Source organism: Dermacentor albipictus, chromosome 9, assembly GCF_038994185.2.
Source record: "Dermacentor albipictus isolate Rhodes 1998 colony chromosome 9, USDA_Dalb.pri_finalv2, whole genome shotgun sequence".
In the NCBI taxonomy this organism is placed as follows: domain Eukaryota; kingdom Metazoa; phylum Arthropoda; class Arachnida; order Ixodida; family Ixodidae; genus Dermacentor; species Dermacentor albipictus.
Genome location: NC_091829.1, coordinates 23,309,617 through 23,322,965, shown reverse-complemented (window position 1 = coordinate 23,322,965; position 13,349 = coordinate 23,309,617). Strand labels below are relative to the sequence as shown.

General features: G+C 45.6%; 1 protein-coding gene across 1 annotated transcript in view; it reads right to left on the bottom strand.

Moving 5' to 3' along the window:
* Window positions 1-315: 315 nt before the first annotated feature.
* The window catches only part of LOC135901949 (kielin/chordin-like protein), a 158,452-nt gene continuing 145,418 nt past the window's right edge, over window positions 316-13,349 (bottom strand). The window contains exons 12-14 of the mRNA XM_065431790.1: window positions 7,435-7,523; window positions 2,398-2,509; window positions 316-583 (exon numbers count right to left, since the gene is read on the bottom strand). Coding sequence (XP_065287862.1) covers window positions 400-583; window positions 2,398-2,509; window positions 7,435-7,523 — 385 coding nt within the window. The 3' untranslated portion in view covers window positions 316-399. The remainder of the gene's footprint in view (window positions 584-2,397; window positions 2,510-7,434; window positions 7,524-13,349) is intronic.

Here is a 13,349-nt window from a genome sequence, read left to right as displayed (position 1 = left end):
AAAATTAAAATCAAGCTTCCAACTCAAACAGAAAAAATACAAACGCACACAAACATAAGAACACGCAGTGTGCTCATTTATGAAAACTGACGTGATCGCAAGTGAACTCGTTACGCGATCACAGCAGCTATCCCGTTGTAGGTCAAAGTCCACAAAAATCTGCTGAGTCAAAAATTCTCTCCTAAGGACAATCTTTAAACTTACACGTCGATCCCCGCAGACACATGGGGCATGTGGCAATGCTAGCGATTACTCCTGCCGGCTCTAATTTAGATTCTAGGCGATGATGACCACGTGGGTATAAAGAAGCTGAAGACCACTTGCTACCATCTTTATTTGCAGTGATGTACAGCCTCCGAGACGTCTGTCACGAGTCCCAAAACGTCTGCCTTGCAAAGCTTATCTACTGCGATTTCTCGTTTCCTTGTTTCCTCTCGATCGCTTCGATTCCTTCGATCGCTTTTTCCTGTTAGCTCTCTTGCCACTCCCACCTAAGCAGAGTTTAGCCACGCCACAACATGTGGGAAAAGGTTGGTCAGTTCCAAGAGAAGGAAAGCAATAGGGGTCGTTCTCTTGAGGGCACCTATTACAGATAGGAGGGGGAGGAAGAGGAGCAAATTTTATTGGTGATAAACGAGGAGAGAAATTAGAAAATGAGATAACTATAGATGACGTAGAGCATGCAGACTTGACGTCTGACATGTTCCGCTGTGTTCACGAACATTTTATGCAATCAGAATAATCGAATAAAACGTAATGAGCTGAATGTTTGACTATGTAGGATCACTACAGAAGAACGAAAGAATGAGAAGGACACATCAATGCTGATGTCGATCCCCCAGCCCGCTAGCAACACTGAAGATAGCACTGATTCCTGAGCTACCCGCTTACATTTTCAACATGGCTGACCACACCTCGATACCATGCTGGTCCTGTAGGATCGCAGCCCGATGCTTGACGTGACGTGGTTACAACCGTCGGACCAGTGGGTTAGTCAAGACTTCAAAGGCCACTATCGAGACTATGTACAGTTTTCGGCAATTAAAATGCTATAATGAGACCTCACGGGGGCCGGCGCCTATTGGCCACAGAAGAGTGCAGGTTTACCACTGGGAGGACAAAGTTAATAGTAATGCGTAACAAAGACTTTCGCTTTCATCGTATAACATAATGCGTCAGTTCGGTGTCCCCACCGCGAGCAGCCATACGCTCAGAGTACCACGTTTCCGTCACCAAACATTATACATTTTATTTTCACGTCGACATGTATCTGCCTTCGTTTTGTTTCCTTCTTTATTTCAAATGATTAGCGCCCCTTGCCGTTCTGAGGACAGCATGGAAGCCTTCCCACGCTTACATCGTGTCATCGCGCAGTGGTCGGAGCACAAATTCAGCATTCGTGCTTAGAGAGTACTGTGCTCTATGGTCGCGAATTTCATTTTAGAATTGCTGACTAGCCTTTGAGTTAGCGAGTACCACCTCAAAGACAATGAAGAATCGGCCACTGTGAGAGCAAAACCTACATTGACAGAAGTCACAACCGATGTGTGCATGAAAGGCTTTCCAGAGCGGTAGTTCGCTTCCCGTTCACTCTCGCAATTTGCGCTGTTATAGTGACGTGTGGCGCGTCAACTATGTGTGCCAAACTTCCATTTAAACTCATTTTTTCCATTTCTATTTTTTTGAAACCCATCTGCTCTTTTCCTTTGTAACGGGTAGAAAATCGGACATTTTCACAGCGAAGCTGTATATGGCTAGAACCTCACAGATCATATCCGGAGACACGACGATTAGGACAATTTTTCATACGTGGGCCAATCCCTAGGATAGTGTAATACTGGGCCGACCCGATGCGGAGATGCAGTTTGCCATTAAGGTGCCCACATACACAGCTTCGCTGGTCATCCTTGTTCAATAAGTGGAAGGGCACTGAGTTTTCTCCGGTTACCTTCATTATTTTATTTTATTTTTCACTATCCGCCGTGATTGCTTAGTGACTATAGTGTCAAGCTGCTGAGTACGAGGTTACGGGATCGAATCCCGGCCGCGGCGACCGCATTTCCGTGGGGGCGAAATGCGAAAACACCCGTGTACTTAGGTTTAGGTGCACGTTAAAGAACCCCGGGTGGTACAAATTTCCCGAGACCGCTCTACAGCGTGCCTCCCAATGAAATCACGGTTTTCGGCACGTAAAACACCATATTTGCTTTCTATCTCCCTCACGCATTTTTTTTTTATTCAAAGTAAAATATTGAAGATAGTGCAGTAGGCTTTTGAGGAGATATGAAGCCAAGATACGGAAATTCAATTTTAAAAAATCATTATAGATGTTCCAGATCTACGAAAGATGATAATTACATGCGTACTGAAATGACTTTGTAGGGCTTCTCTACTCACTGTTTCATAATAGTTAGGTTCCCATTATTGCAGCCATACTCCACGCATGGATTGGTATTGTTGAAAAAGTCTCCGTGTCTCAGGTAGTCACCATTGGGAAGTTTGCAGGCACCTGCAAATTATGCGCCACATTTCACGTATGAGGATGCTGCATCCTAAGTCAATGCCCGGTACTTAATTTTCAGGCACATTTACATCACTATCTGATTGATCTAGGGAACATATTCTCTCTTCCTTTTTCTAAAATATGTTTAGTGATGCTTTGGCACGTCTATTCACTCATAATAGCGCCAGTATTTTGCAAATGCGACGCGTCGGTCAAAGGATGTGGATAATATGATATATTCCCATTGTACGCCTAGCTTTTTCTGGTTTCATAGTAGAATCGCATGCCATTTTTTATAGCTGTTCACCAGCAGGCTTTAGTAAAAGTGACGTGTGCATGTTTACTTGGGGGAAGTACCGAGGCTGTAAAGAACGTAAGGTTGTCGACATTTCTGTCTAGAAGTCATAATTGATGCATGGCGATGCGGCGAATTCGATATGTTGTGTGCGCTGCAGGCCTGTTTGAGAAACAATTCCTGGTAGCTCCACCTGCCTTCCAGAGAATGAGGAAGGTGGAAAAGTGAAAAGCACAAGGCAGGGAGGTTAACCAGGATAACGTCCGGTTGGCTGTCCTACACCGGGAGAATGGGAAAGGGGAAAACAAAGATGACAGGGAGAGAGAGGAGGGAAGGAAAGAAGGAAATCAGAGGTGAGTTCGTTGACGCGTGTGGTCTAATAGTAATCGCCCTAATAGTCGAAGACGTTCACACAACCGTGTCGTCTTCAAGAAGCACAAACGAGCCTTCACCGCTTTATGGGCCGACGAGCGATGGGGGCAGTGTTTCAGCAGCACCTGCATGGAAAGCGGACGATTGTCCAGTTTTTGGAGAGCGTAAGCAAGTTCTTGCCTTTCTGGGGCATATCGCGGACAGTGAGCGGCACAGCCGGTGGTCGATATTTTCTTTGGTGCCGCAGACCTCCCATGCAGCCCTGTCGGTCACTCCAATTAATGTAAAATATGCCTTTGTGAAGGAAACTCCTAACCAAAGGTGACGTAGAAGCACAGTTTCACGTCGAGGAAGTCCGAATGGAGGTCGGAGTTGCAGTGAGGGGTTTAAACGATGCAGTCGTGTAAGCCTTAAGTTTGGCGAGTTCCACTGGGTCAGTGAAAGACTGCTTGCCAGGTGTCGAAGCTGCCTTGCGGCGTCTGTCCTCGAAAGGGGAATTGGAACGCTGTGCTTTTCTTGATGTAATGTGTGAGCAGCGTTATCAGCGGAATCATTGCCACTGATTCCACAATGGCCAGGTACCCATTGAAAGACAACCTCGTGACCTTTTTGTTGGACGGGATGGTGAAGTTTCACGATTTCGTATGTCAGCTGTTCGTTACATCCGCGTCGGAGAATTGACTGCGTGCACTGTAATGGTGGTTTTGAGTCAGAGAACACAGCCCACTTTCTAGGTCTTTCAGAATGAACGAATTCCAGTGCACGACACAGAGTCGTTAGTTCTGCTGCCATTGAGGTCATGACATGCGATGTCTTGAACCGCAGTGTTGTTCCTCGCATTGGTATAACCACCTTACCACCAGGACTCGACACCGTAGTCGATCCATCGGTATAGATGTGCACGTGGTCGCTGTACTATTCATGGAAGAGGAGTAAGCTCAGTTGTTCTAGAGCAGGAGCCGGTAGATATCACTTCTGTAGTCCTGGAATCATTATATGTACTTCTGGACGGCTCAAACACCAGAGAAGAAACACTGGGTTGGCCGTAAGTGCGTAACCTGAAGTAAACGACGCACGATGTGCACTCACAGTAGCGCTAAAAGTCGAACAGGGCCTTTCAGCAATGAGGCTTGCCAAGTGGTGGGAAGGGCTCCTGGCAGAATGTCTGAGATGCGTCCGCATTGTCTCAACAGTAATGTGAGTCGTGATTGGGTAATCCTGCGCAGTGGCAATGGTTTCAGCCATTGACGCACTGCGTGGTAAGCCAAGACATATTTTAAGGGCTTGGGCTTGAATCCTCTGAATCGCACGCAGGTTAGTCTTGCTGGTGTTGGATATTGCAGGCAGGCTGTACCGCAGGAACCCGACGAACAACGCCATGTACAGCTGTAACATAGCGTGTATAGATACTCCCCAACTTTTTCCTGCAAGGACACTGAATAGGTGACAGATAGCAGTCAGCCGCTTTTTCACGTAATTCACGTGTGGAGTCCAAGACACGTCTTTGTCAATTACGACTCGTAAGAACCTGTGACTTCTGTTGTATGGTATAATTTGTCCGTTAATTTATATGCCGTAAGCAGACATTGGCTTCCTCATGAATGCCACCATTGCGCACCTTCCGCATGAAATTTCAAGACCCTGTTGACAAAGGCAGCAATATGTCATTGTGGCGGCCTTCTACAGCCGAACGCGACGCTGAAGCGCTGTGGTGTTGGCTTCACGGTGGAGACACTTGCCGACGGTGACCTCCGAACTAGTCTTCTTTTTGTAGTTGGGCACATCATCATCATCATCAGCCTGGTTACGCCCACTGCAGGGCAAAGGCCTCTCCCACGCTTCTCCAACTACCCCGGTCATGTACTAATTGTGGCCATGTTGTCCCTGCAAACGTCTTAATCTCATCCGCCCACCTAACTTTCTGCCGCCCTCTGCTGCGCTTTCCTTCCGTTGGAATCCATTCCGTCACTCTTAATGACCATCGGTCATCTGCCCTCCTCATTACATGTCCAGCCCATGCCCATTTCTTTTTCTTGATTTCAACTAAGACATCAGTAACTCGCGTTTGCTCCCGCACCCAATCTGCTCTTTTCTTATCCGTGAACGTTACACCTACCATTCTTCTTTCCACAGCTCGTTGCGTCGTCCTCAACTTAAGTAGAACCTTTTTCGTAAGCCTCCAGGTTTCTGCCCTGTACGAGAGTGCTGGTGAGACTATATTCGTACTATATTCGGTTTTTGTTCGCACTATGTCTGGTACCAGCTAATCGTGCATGACTGCAGCCAGCAGCCAGCAGGAATAACATTCGTACGATAATGACGGCATTATGACTACATTACTTTCAGCATGACCATCACATTCAGCCAAAGATATGCGGCAGGACAACAGCCAGCAGCAGCAAGGAAGTTTAAATGGAAGGTTAAGAAAATGTTGCTTTTCTATTCAGTCGTGGTTTATTGCACAATACGGCCCTGTCTAAACACTAGAATGGGAATAGCGGGTATTGCCCGCAATAGAAAGGTCAAGGCCGTGGACACTTGCTGTGCTTTGTATCCACAGTCTGCGAGCCGTTGAAACAGCCACGTATTGTAAGAACTACAGAAACAGTAGCAGTAGAAGTACTTCAAGCTCTTTGTGCTGGAGGATTTTAACCCCGCCATTCAAAGTACACGTGGTTTTTCTTATCCCGCCTTTTTCCACATTTTTCTCGAAAGCGTAAACGGAAGGTGCAGGAGACGATAGTCTTGGTGTTTCTCCGCGAAAAAAAAAAAAATAAACAGACTTGTGTGACCTTGCACAATCACAACCCAATTTCTAGCGAAACTGTTTATTTTGTATTTTGAGCAGTTGCATTAACAGTTACAATTGCCTGTAATTAAACAGCATGCTTTAAAACGTTGTGCGTATATGGCTATTCCTTTTGAAACCTTGTACGCATATAACACTTTCCAACACCATAATTTTTACAGAGGCAACACATTCACCCACAATAAAATATTTCCCTTAAACGTTGGACACAATCCCCCCTCTCTACCCCTTCCCCTTCCACTCCCACGCTTCGGTACTCGCTCTATTTGATCTCGGTTGCGATCCCATTTGTTCCAGGGCAGCGGTATACACCCAGCGTTGTTTCATGTATTTATTTATTTATTTATTTATTTATTTATTTATTTATTTATTTATTTATTTATTTATAAATAATACTACAATCCCAGGTTGGGATTTTAGTAGGGGGAGAGATGAGCGATACATGATTTGATGCAACACTGCCCACTAAACATTACACCTATGAAGCTCCAAATGCCTTGCATGACTTATTTACTGCTTTCTATATCCCTGTACCCCTTCTCCAACTGCATGGTAGCAAACCGGACGTGCGTCTGGTTAACCTCCCTGCCTTTCCTGTCTTCTCTCACTCTCTCTCTATTTACTGCAAATGCAGTAATTAGTTTCCACAATTTGAACTTTGTACACTGCCCATAATGTATCCCTCATTTTGGACAAATATAAACAAAGTATACCTTGTTTAGTCCACCGAGAACGCCGGAAAAACCAACTACGAAAGGGGTATTCTCGTATAGAAATAGTCTAAAAACGATATCTAAGTAATTATTTGTGAAGTTTGAAGTAATTATTTGTAAAGGGAGGGAGGAAATACGCGTTAAATTCATGCACGCGCGGGGAGGGCATCACTAAGTCAAAGGCGTTCAGACAGTCCGGTCGCCCTCAAGAAACACAAAAGTTCCTTTGCGCATGAATTCTTAAATAATGAACTTTTTAGGAAGGCTATAAATAACCTACACAGATTAGAAATATGTTGTTGGTCGCTCACATCATGCTTCCCAATTTAATGAAACATAAGCACCATGCCTCGCATAACTAAGCGAGGAGACTAGGCAAAAGCAACGACATGCTTTTGCCAACGCATAAAATTTGGGTGAAGAAGAGTTTTGAGTATTATGGTACTGCTACCGCATTGAGCTAGAACTCTTGTATGCATAGGATTTCTGCTCGTTTGTGCTTACTAAAATCACGTTAAAGATCCCCTGGTGATCAAAATAAATTCCGTGTCCACCATTATGGCATGACACATGTTGTGGTTCTGGCACATAAAACCCCAGAATTCCATTCAAATCCCTGTCACTACACGTCCTTATATGTGGTTAATAGACTGAAATGCCATTTACATCTCATGCACAGAAACAAGTGTATGCGCATCCGTACGTACGTGGATGTGCTTGTTTACGTTCAACAGGTACTCACTTGTAGCGTAGCATCTCTCTTCACAGCACTGAGGAAATTTCGTTTCGTTGTTGTGCACTCGCGTGCATCCAGGACCAGGATCCGAGCACCTGGGATGCAAGAACTACATTAGATTGTTTTAGGCTGTTCATTCGAGTTCATTTATATTAATTTAACCACTACACGGCGCTATATAGCAAGTTGGCAGGTTCTCAATTGGCGCCACTAATTAAATACGCAGGGAAACATATTCCCAATTCTAGAATATGTTAGGCAATTAAGGGGAACTAAACATTGCAGCGCAATTCCAAAACTCGAGGAGGAGGACGATGAATATGATTGATAAGAAGAGCCCAAATACCTGCGCGTTTCCCTCTGCTAGCGAAAGGATTAAATAACATGAAAGAAGTATAAGGACAAAGGTAATCAAGAAGGCATGAAAAGTTTGCACATAAACGCGTTACAGTGCCCTCCTACTCATAGTGTGTCACCCAGACTGCGTGCCACAAAAAACGGAACATCGCTTTTCCCTTTGTTGAGCACAGTTTCAACCAATGTCTCTTAAAATTTGTTCCTGCGACAAAGAGCCATCGCCTAGTCTATCAAATGCCCTTGAGAAGGTCTTGCAGCCAAACTGCAGCGAGGGAAGTCCCAAAGTAAAGGCCTTATTGTCTTCGAACAGCTGCAGCTGTAGCAAGCTGTGTTCGCAGCCATTGCGACGCGGAATGAACAGGTATAGGTGTTCTTGAGTGCCATGCTTAGCGGCAGAAGGCACAGAAAGTGTTTCTTCGGCTCGTAGCATCCCCGGAAAAACAAGATGTCGCGAACGTGGATCTAAACTGTGGAGATATGTATTCGTAAATTCCTTTGAGCTCCATTTTGTCAAAGTAAGCATGTGTGTGAGCGAAAGAAGCCATGGGACTGCATAGGTGCTGTTCTGAACAGTTATATTGGCATAGAGTGGACATCATTGGGAGACGATCGGGCTGCATTATCCGGACGGTCGTTGCTAGAATCGCCGCAGTGAACAGGCATCCCCTGATGGATGAATTGTCTTTTGTAGATTGCGTGGTGCTGAATCAGTCTGGTGTCTACGCCTGGTCCTTTACGTGCATGATTGAATGGTGGCATAAGACACTGCAGCACGACCGGTGACAATTCTTTAACATTGAACTCCATAGCAGCTCGGAAGGCTGCAAGGTCTGAGTCGTTGATGACGTCAAATGATATGTCGTGAATTTAGTGATGAGGGGCTTCGCATACACAGCTGCAGCATCAGCTGAGCTTGAGGAAAAAATGAAACCGACATTGGCAAGATGAGGAAGTCCATTGTATTTTACATGCAGGAATAAAGGCACGCGGTCTGTGGAACGGTGAATAATGAAATCGCAATTTCTCTGCGATGCCAGAAATGCGTAAAAGTACTTGGAAAAGAGCTTGCAACGTGTAATTTCATGCGGTGGTTAAGTTCATCCGCTGTATAGGTCTGAATTTTAGGGCCACGGAGTGACTATGTTTACGAACTACACAGTACACAACCTATGCCAAAACAGAAACAGCAGCCCATGCTAATGAACGCTGTGAGATTTCGACGCAGCAATATCATGCAGATGAAGGCGATGTTTGATATCTGTCGAGGGAAGAACGACGATGAAATGTGCATACGTCGAGAAGTGCGACACATATCTAAATGTATTTAAGGATTCTATACCGTATGCGTCACGATTTCACTTGCCCATACTGATTGTTCAGCCAAGACAGGTATGTGTGCTTTAGGGAGGCCATATTATATGTGCATTTTTTATTCGTGGCTTACTGCCGCGCTGCATTAGCTTGTCCCGGCCATTTACATGTGCACTGTGTCGTGGTCCTCGTTGAATTGGTGTAGTGGCTTTTTTGATCGAGGCTCTCAGCATACGTGATGTTGGAAGAAAGTATGAATTTGCATTCCATTACGCAACCAAGGGGCACTTAGTCACACTTCATTGACGGTCAGAATTTGTTTCTATAGAAGACACAGCACCCGGTGGCACATACTTTGTTGCTCATAAATAAGAAAACCAAAGACGTCGTCCGGCATCATGAGCTAGTACGTACGTTAGGAGTTATGTGTACTTAAGATATATTTGTACTACTACTTAAGATATAATTATGAGCAGGCATTAAAGGACAGCCGTAATGAAAGTAATGATGAACCATTTTTATACTCAAATCTGAAAGTGCACAAAAATGACTGTTTGAGGATACAAAGCGCTCTTTTTTTTGGGGGGGGGGGGGGGGAGAGACTCATGGATGATTATTTATCATCACTTCACATAATATAGCCACCATTACATTAAACAATTTGGCAACACATGCTGTCTCGTTTTTTCAACGTGAAGTGATAGAATGTTTGTTGCCTAGACTCGGAAGACCCCATTTCGTAATTTCTGTCTACGGTAGCGCATTTACAAACAATATAGCGACCCAACGTATTGCCACCATCGAAACGACAGCAGGACACCTTTTTCGCCCTTCTTTGCGAACACTCGGCGCCATCTAGATGTACTTTCAAGTGCATGTCACGCTGGTGCGTGCGAATGCTGAGAAACACACAATGCGGCAGCGGGACTCCTCACTCGCGCTTCTTTCTTATTCTTTATAAAGTTCCTTGAATGGGCTTTAATTTTTTCTAAACACGCAGCGCCATCTAGTGGCGCTGCCAACAAGTCCATGCGTAGCCTTCGAGCCGAGAAGCGTGGCGAGCCGGTGCGTGCGAACGCTGAGGTTTGTTCCCTCGCTTGCCCACACTCAGTGGCACATAGTGACTCAAGTTTGCGATAGGTTCATAGAAGTGCGGCACAAAGTCAGTGTATTCATGGCGCAGCTCCCTAAAGCGTCGGCGTGAAAGGGCGCTCATTGAAAAGCGGCACATACCCAAAGCAATTGTGGTGCAGCCTGAACACCTCCATTTCCCCAGTATTTATCGTCAGGCTTCTGGCGCTAATACTTCCCTTTTCTTCTGTGGTAATTCTCTAGCTTCTGCAATATGATATCTAGCAATAAATTGTGTTCAGTAATCGCTACATATCCTGTAATCTAAAATAAAAAATCTGCATATATCTGACGCCTTCTTCCTTATCTCAATTTTACTCAGGATTTCTGATTAGATGGCCTGTTCCGGCCCATGCGCCCACTTTTGCCAGCATTATCCTTCTTGGCCAGCGCAGGTCCCAACAGTTAAAACAGACACCGACTCTCCTATTCCGTAAACTTCTTTATTTATAGCAATTTCAACAGCTGGTTGACCAAAAAAAAGGCCCAAGGGTGGGCCCACGAGTATTAAAGGATGCGCGTGCGCACTGCCACGCTTGGTCAGACGGTGCTTGCTTCGGTGAAGGGCGCAAGAATAGTTTGGCGTGCGCTCACAGATTCCGTATTATTTTCACCTCACCAGTACATTTTACGCTTCTATACCTCTTGTGTCATATTGACGCGTACCCATTATGGGGGATGGACGCGAAATAGCTACATACGCAGGGTCCGGAGAACGGAGCTAGGCCGAATAAAAGAAATTTCAAAGGAGCTGTCGGACGTCACGCGCCCTTTCATAATAATAATATATGGGGTTTTACGTGCCAAAACCACTTTCTGATTATGAGGCACGCCGTAGTGGGGGACTCCGGAAATTTTGACCACCTGGGGTTCTTTAACGTGCACCTAAATCTAAGCACACGGGTGTTTTCGCATTTCGCCCCCATCGAAATGCGGCCGCCGTGGCCGGGATTCGATCCCGCGACCTCGTGCTCAGCAGCCTAACACTATAGCCACTGAGCAACCACGGCGGGTACGCGTCCTTTCATGGAGCAATGCCTGTTTGAAAAGCATCTTCCCAGAGTTTCGAACAATCTGCATACTTGAGCCTAACGCTCTCTTTTGGCTTTACTAAAGCGCACTTCATAATGTGCGCTGTAGTGACAAAATTTTCATTGCTGCGGTTACCAAAATGTTAAAATCGTTGGCGAGAGGCCCTCATAATATTAAAACGGTATTAAAAATATTCAATATTTCATTCAGTTTATTTATGCATCTATTCGAGTCGTATTCGATTCACTTCTGGAACTATTAGATTCATGTTCGATTTCATTTCGAAAACTGCGGTTCGTAAACCCCTTAAGATTTCCAAGGAAGACACTTTTGCGATGAACGTGAAAGTGACTTGGTTGTAAAATGGAACAACCAATAAAGGTGGAGGCACACTGGCACACGTCGGTTGTAATTGATTCTTCTCAAAGGAAGGCTGGTGCTGAAAGGTGCATGCAGATAGAAAAACTACACGCATGCTATATGCCTATGTCGAACGCAGTACAGATGTGTAAATACATATAATGGTTCTCTTTGAGAATTTAGACGTATTCACCTATCACTAGAGACATAAACAGACACAGGACGTAAACGATGAGCACACCCGACACCACGCTAGGCCTCAACTGAATCCTTATTTCGCCGAAGCGTAGAATTCATGGGATGCGCAGAGCGCTGACGCAAAGAAACAACGTTTAATGTGTTATTTATTATTTTCTGTTTAAGCTTGTTATTTCTCAAATAGGAATGCTCTTTTGTGGTGAGAGTTTAATTCCCTTTATAAGCCGCTCTAGGGACCTTAGTGAGAGCCAGCGAAAGTGTGCTCACGAACGTAACACTCACTTTTCTGATGTGAAAGCTCTCTAGTGTTTTTCTTTCAGCCTGCCTCTGGAGCTGTCTGAGCTGTCTTTGCCGTAGCTGCATGGGCACCTACTGCAAAAGTGAGCCATAACCATTTGCCGCTAAAGCACTGACTGCTGCTTGGTCTACTCTCAAGCGATAATTCCGGCAGCGGCCCCTTTAACACTTACCACACAGCAAGACAATCATGTAAACAACAGCCACATCACAACCATCAAAGCCTGTGGCATGCTTTTACAGCGAAGCTGTGTATGGCTAGCTGATTCATCTGTCCATCCATCTACTGTATGCCGAAACCTCGTCTGGTGCAACCCCATGCGCATGCGTGGAAAGAAGAGAGAAAGCGAGGCGCGTGATTGGCTGCGCCGGTAGTGACGTCGTTGTCTCCGTCGCAGCCGAGAGCGCGCGCAGCAGTTTCTGTCCGGCTCCGAAACGTGCACGCCACGTGTCACACGTACTCCTAAGGAGCAGGCAGCTTTCAATGAGCAACGCCGCAAGCATAACCGGGAACCAGCTCGCCTACGCCATGCCGACGCTGTAGCCCGGGCACAAGAACAAGCTTGTGCAGCCGAGCTCAAGCAGCAACTGCATACCGATGATCCGACAGCTTATCAAGCAGTCGTGTACTGAACCGTTGGGATTAACCTAGTAATAAACACCGGCTATTAACCTAGTGATTAACCAGTGATAAACAGAATGCTCGTTTCAGCTTCGCTGGTTAACCATCTGTACGGAGTGCTTGGGCGGTGATTTTTTTGCATAGGCTCCTGTACTCAGTGTTTCATTCGCCGCGTGACATGTCTTTATAACATTTGTGGCGCTGAGAAAATGAATTGAACGCCGTGCTTTCCTGCAGAAATCTTGAGGCTGTGTGACAAGCTGTGCATGTATGACACCGGCACTGGATGCATGTAGAGCCGCTGTTCACATCGTCCTTTGGCCGTTCGGTATTGCTGCACTTTACGACTGAGGTTCTCAGTTACAGACACCAGTGTGTATGCAATGAACAATGCGGTATACAGTCGACTAGCCTGGTGCTCAACAATACACACTACCTGGTGCTTTGAACTGCTTTCGAGCAACCTTGTAGAAACCCTGTGGGTACCAGCTACCGCTCTCATTATGTACGTACGAGCAACGTTATCGGACATAGGAGGCGCAGGTGTGTCCCAGATCCACGATCCGATCAAGATTATGAATAACGACGATCCGATTTTGATGAACGCCATAGG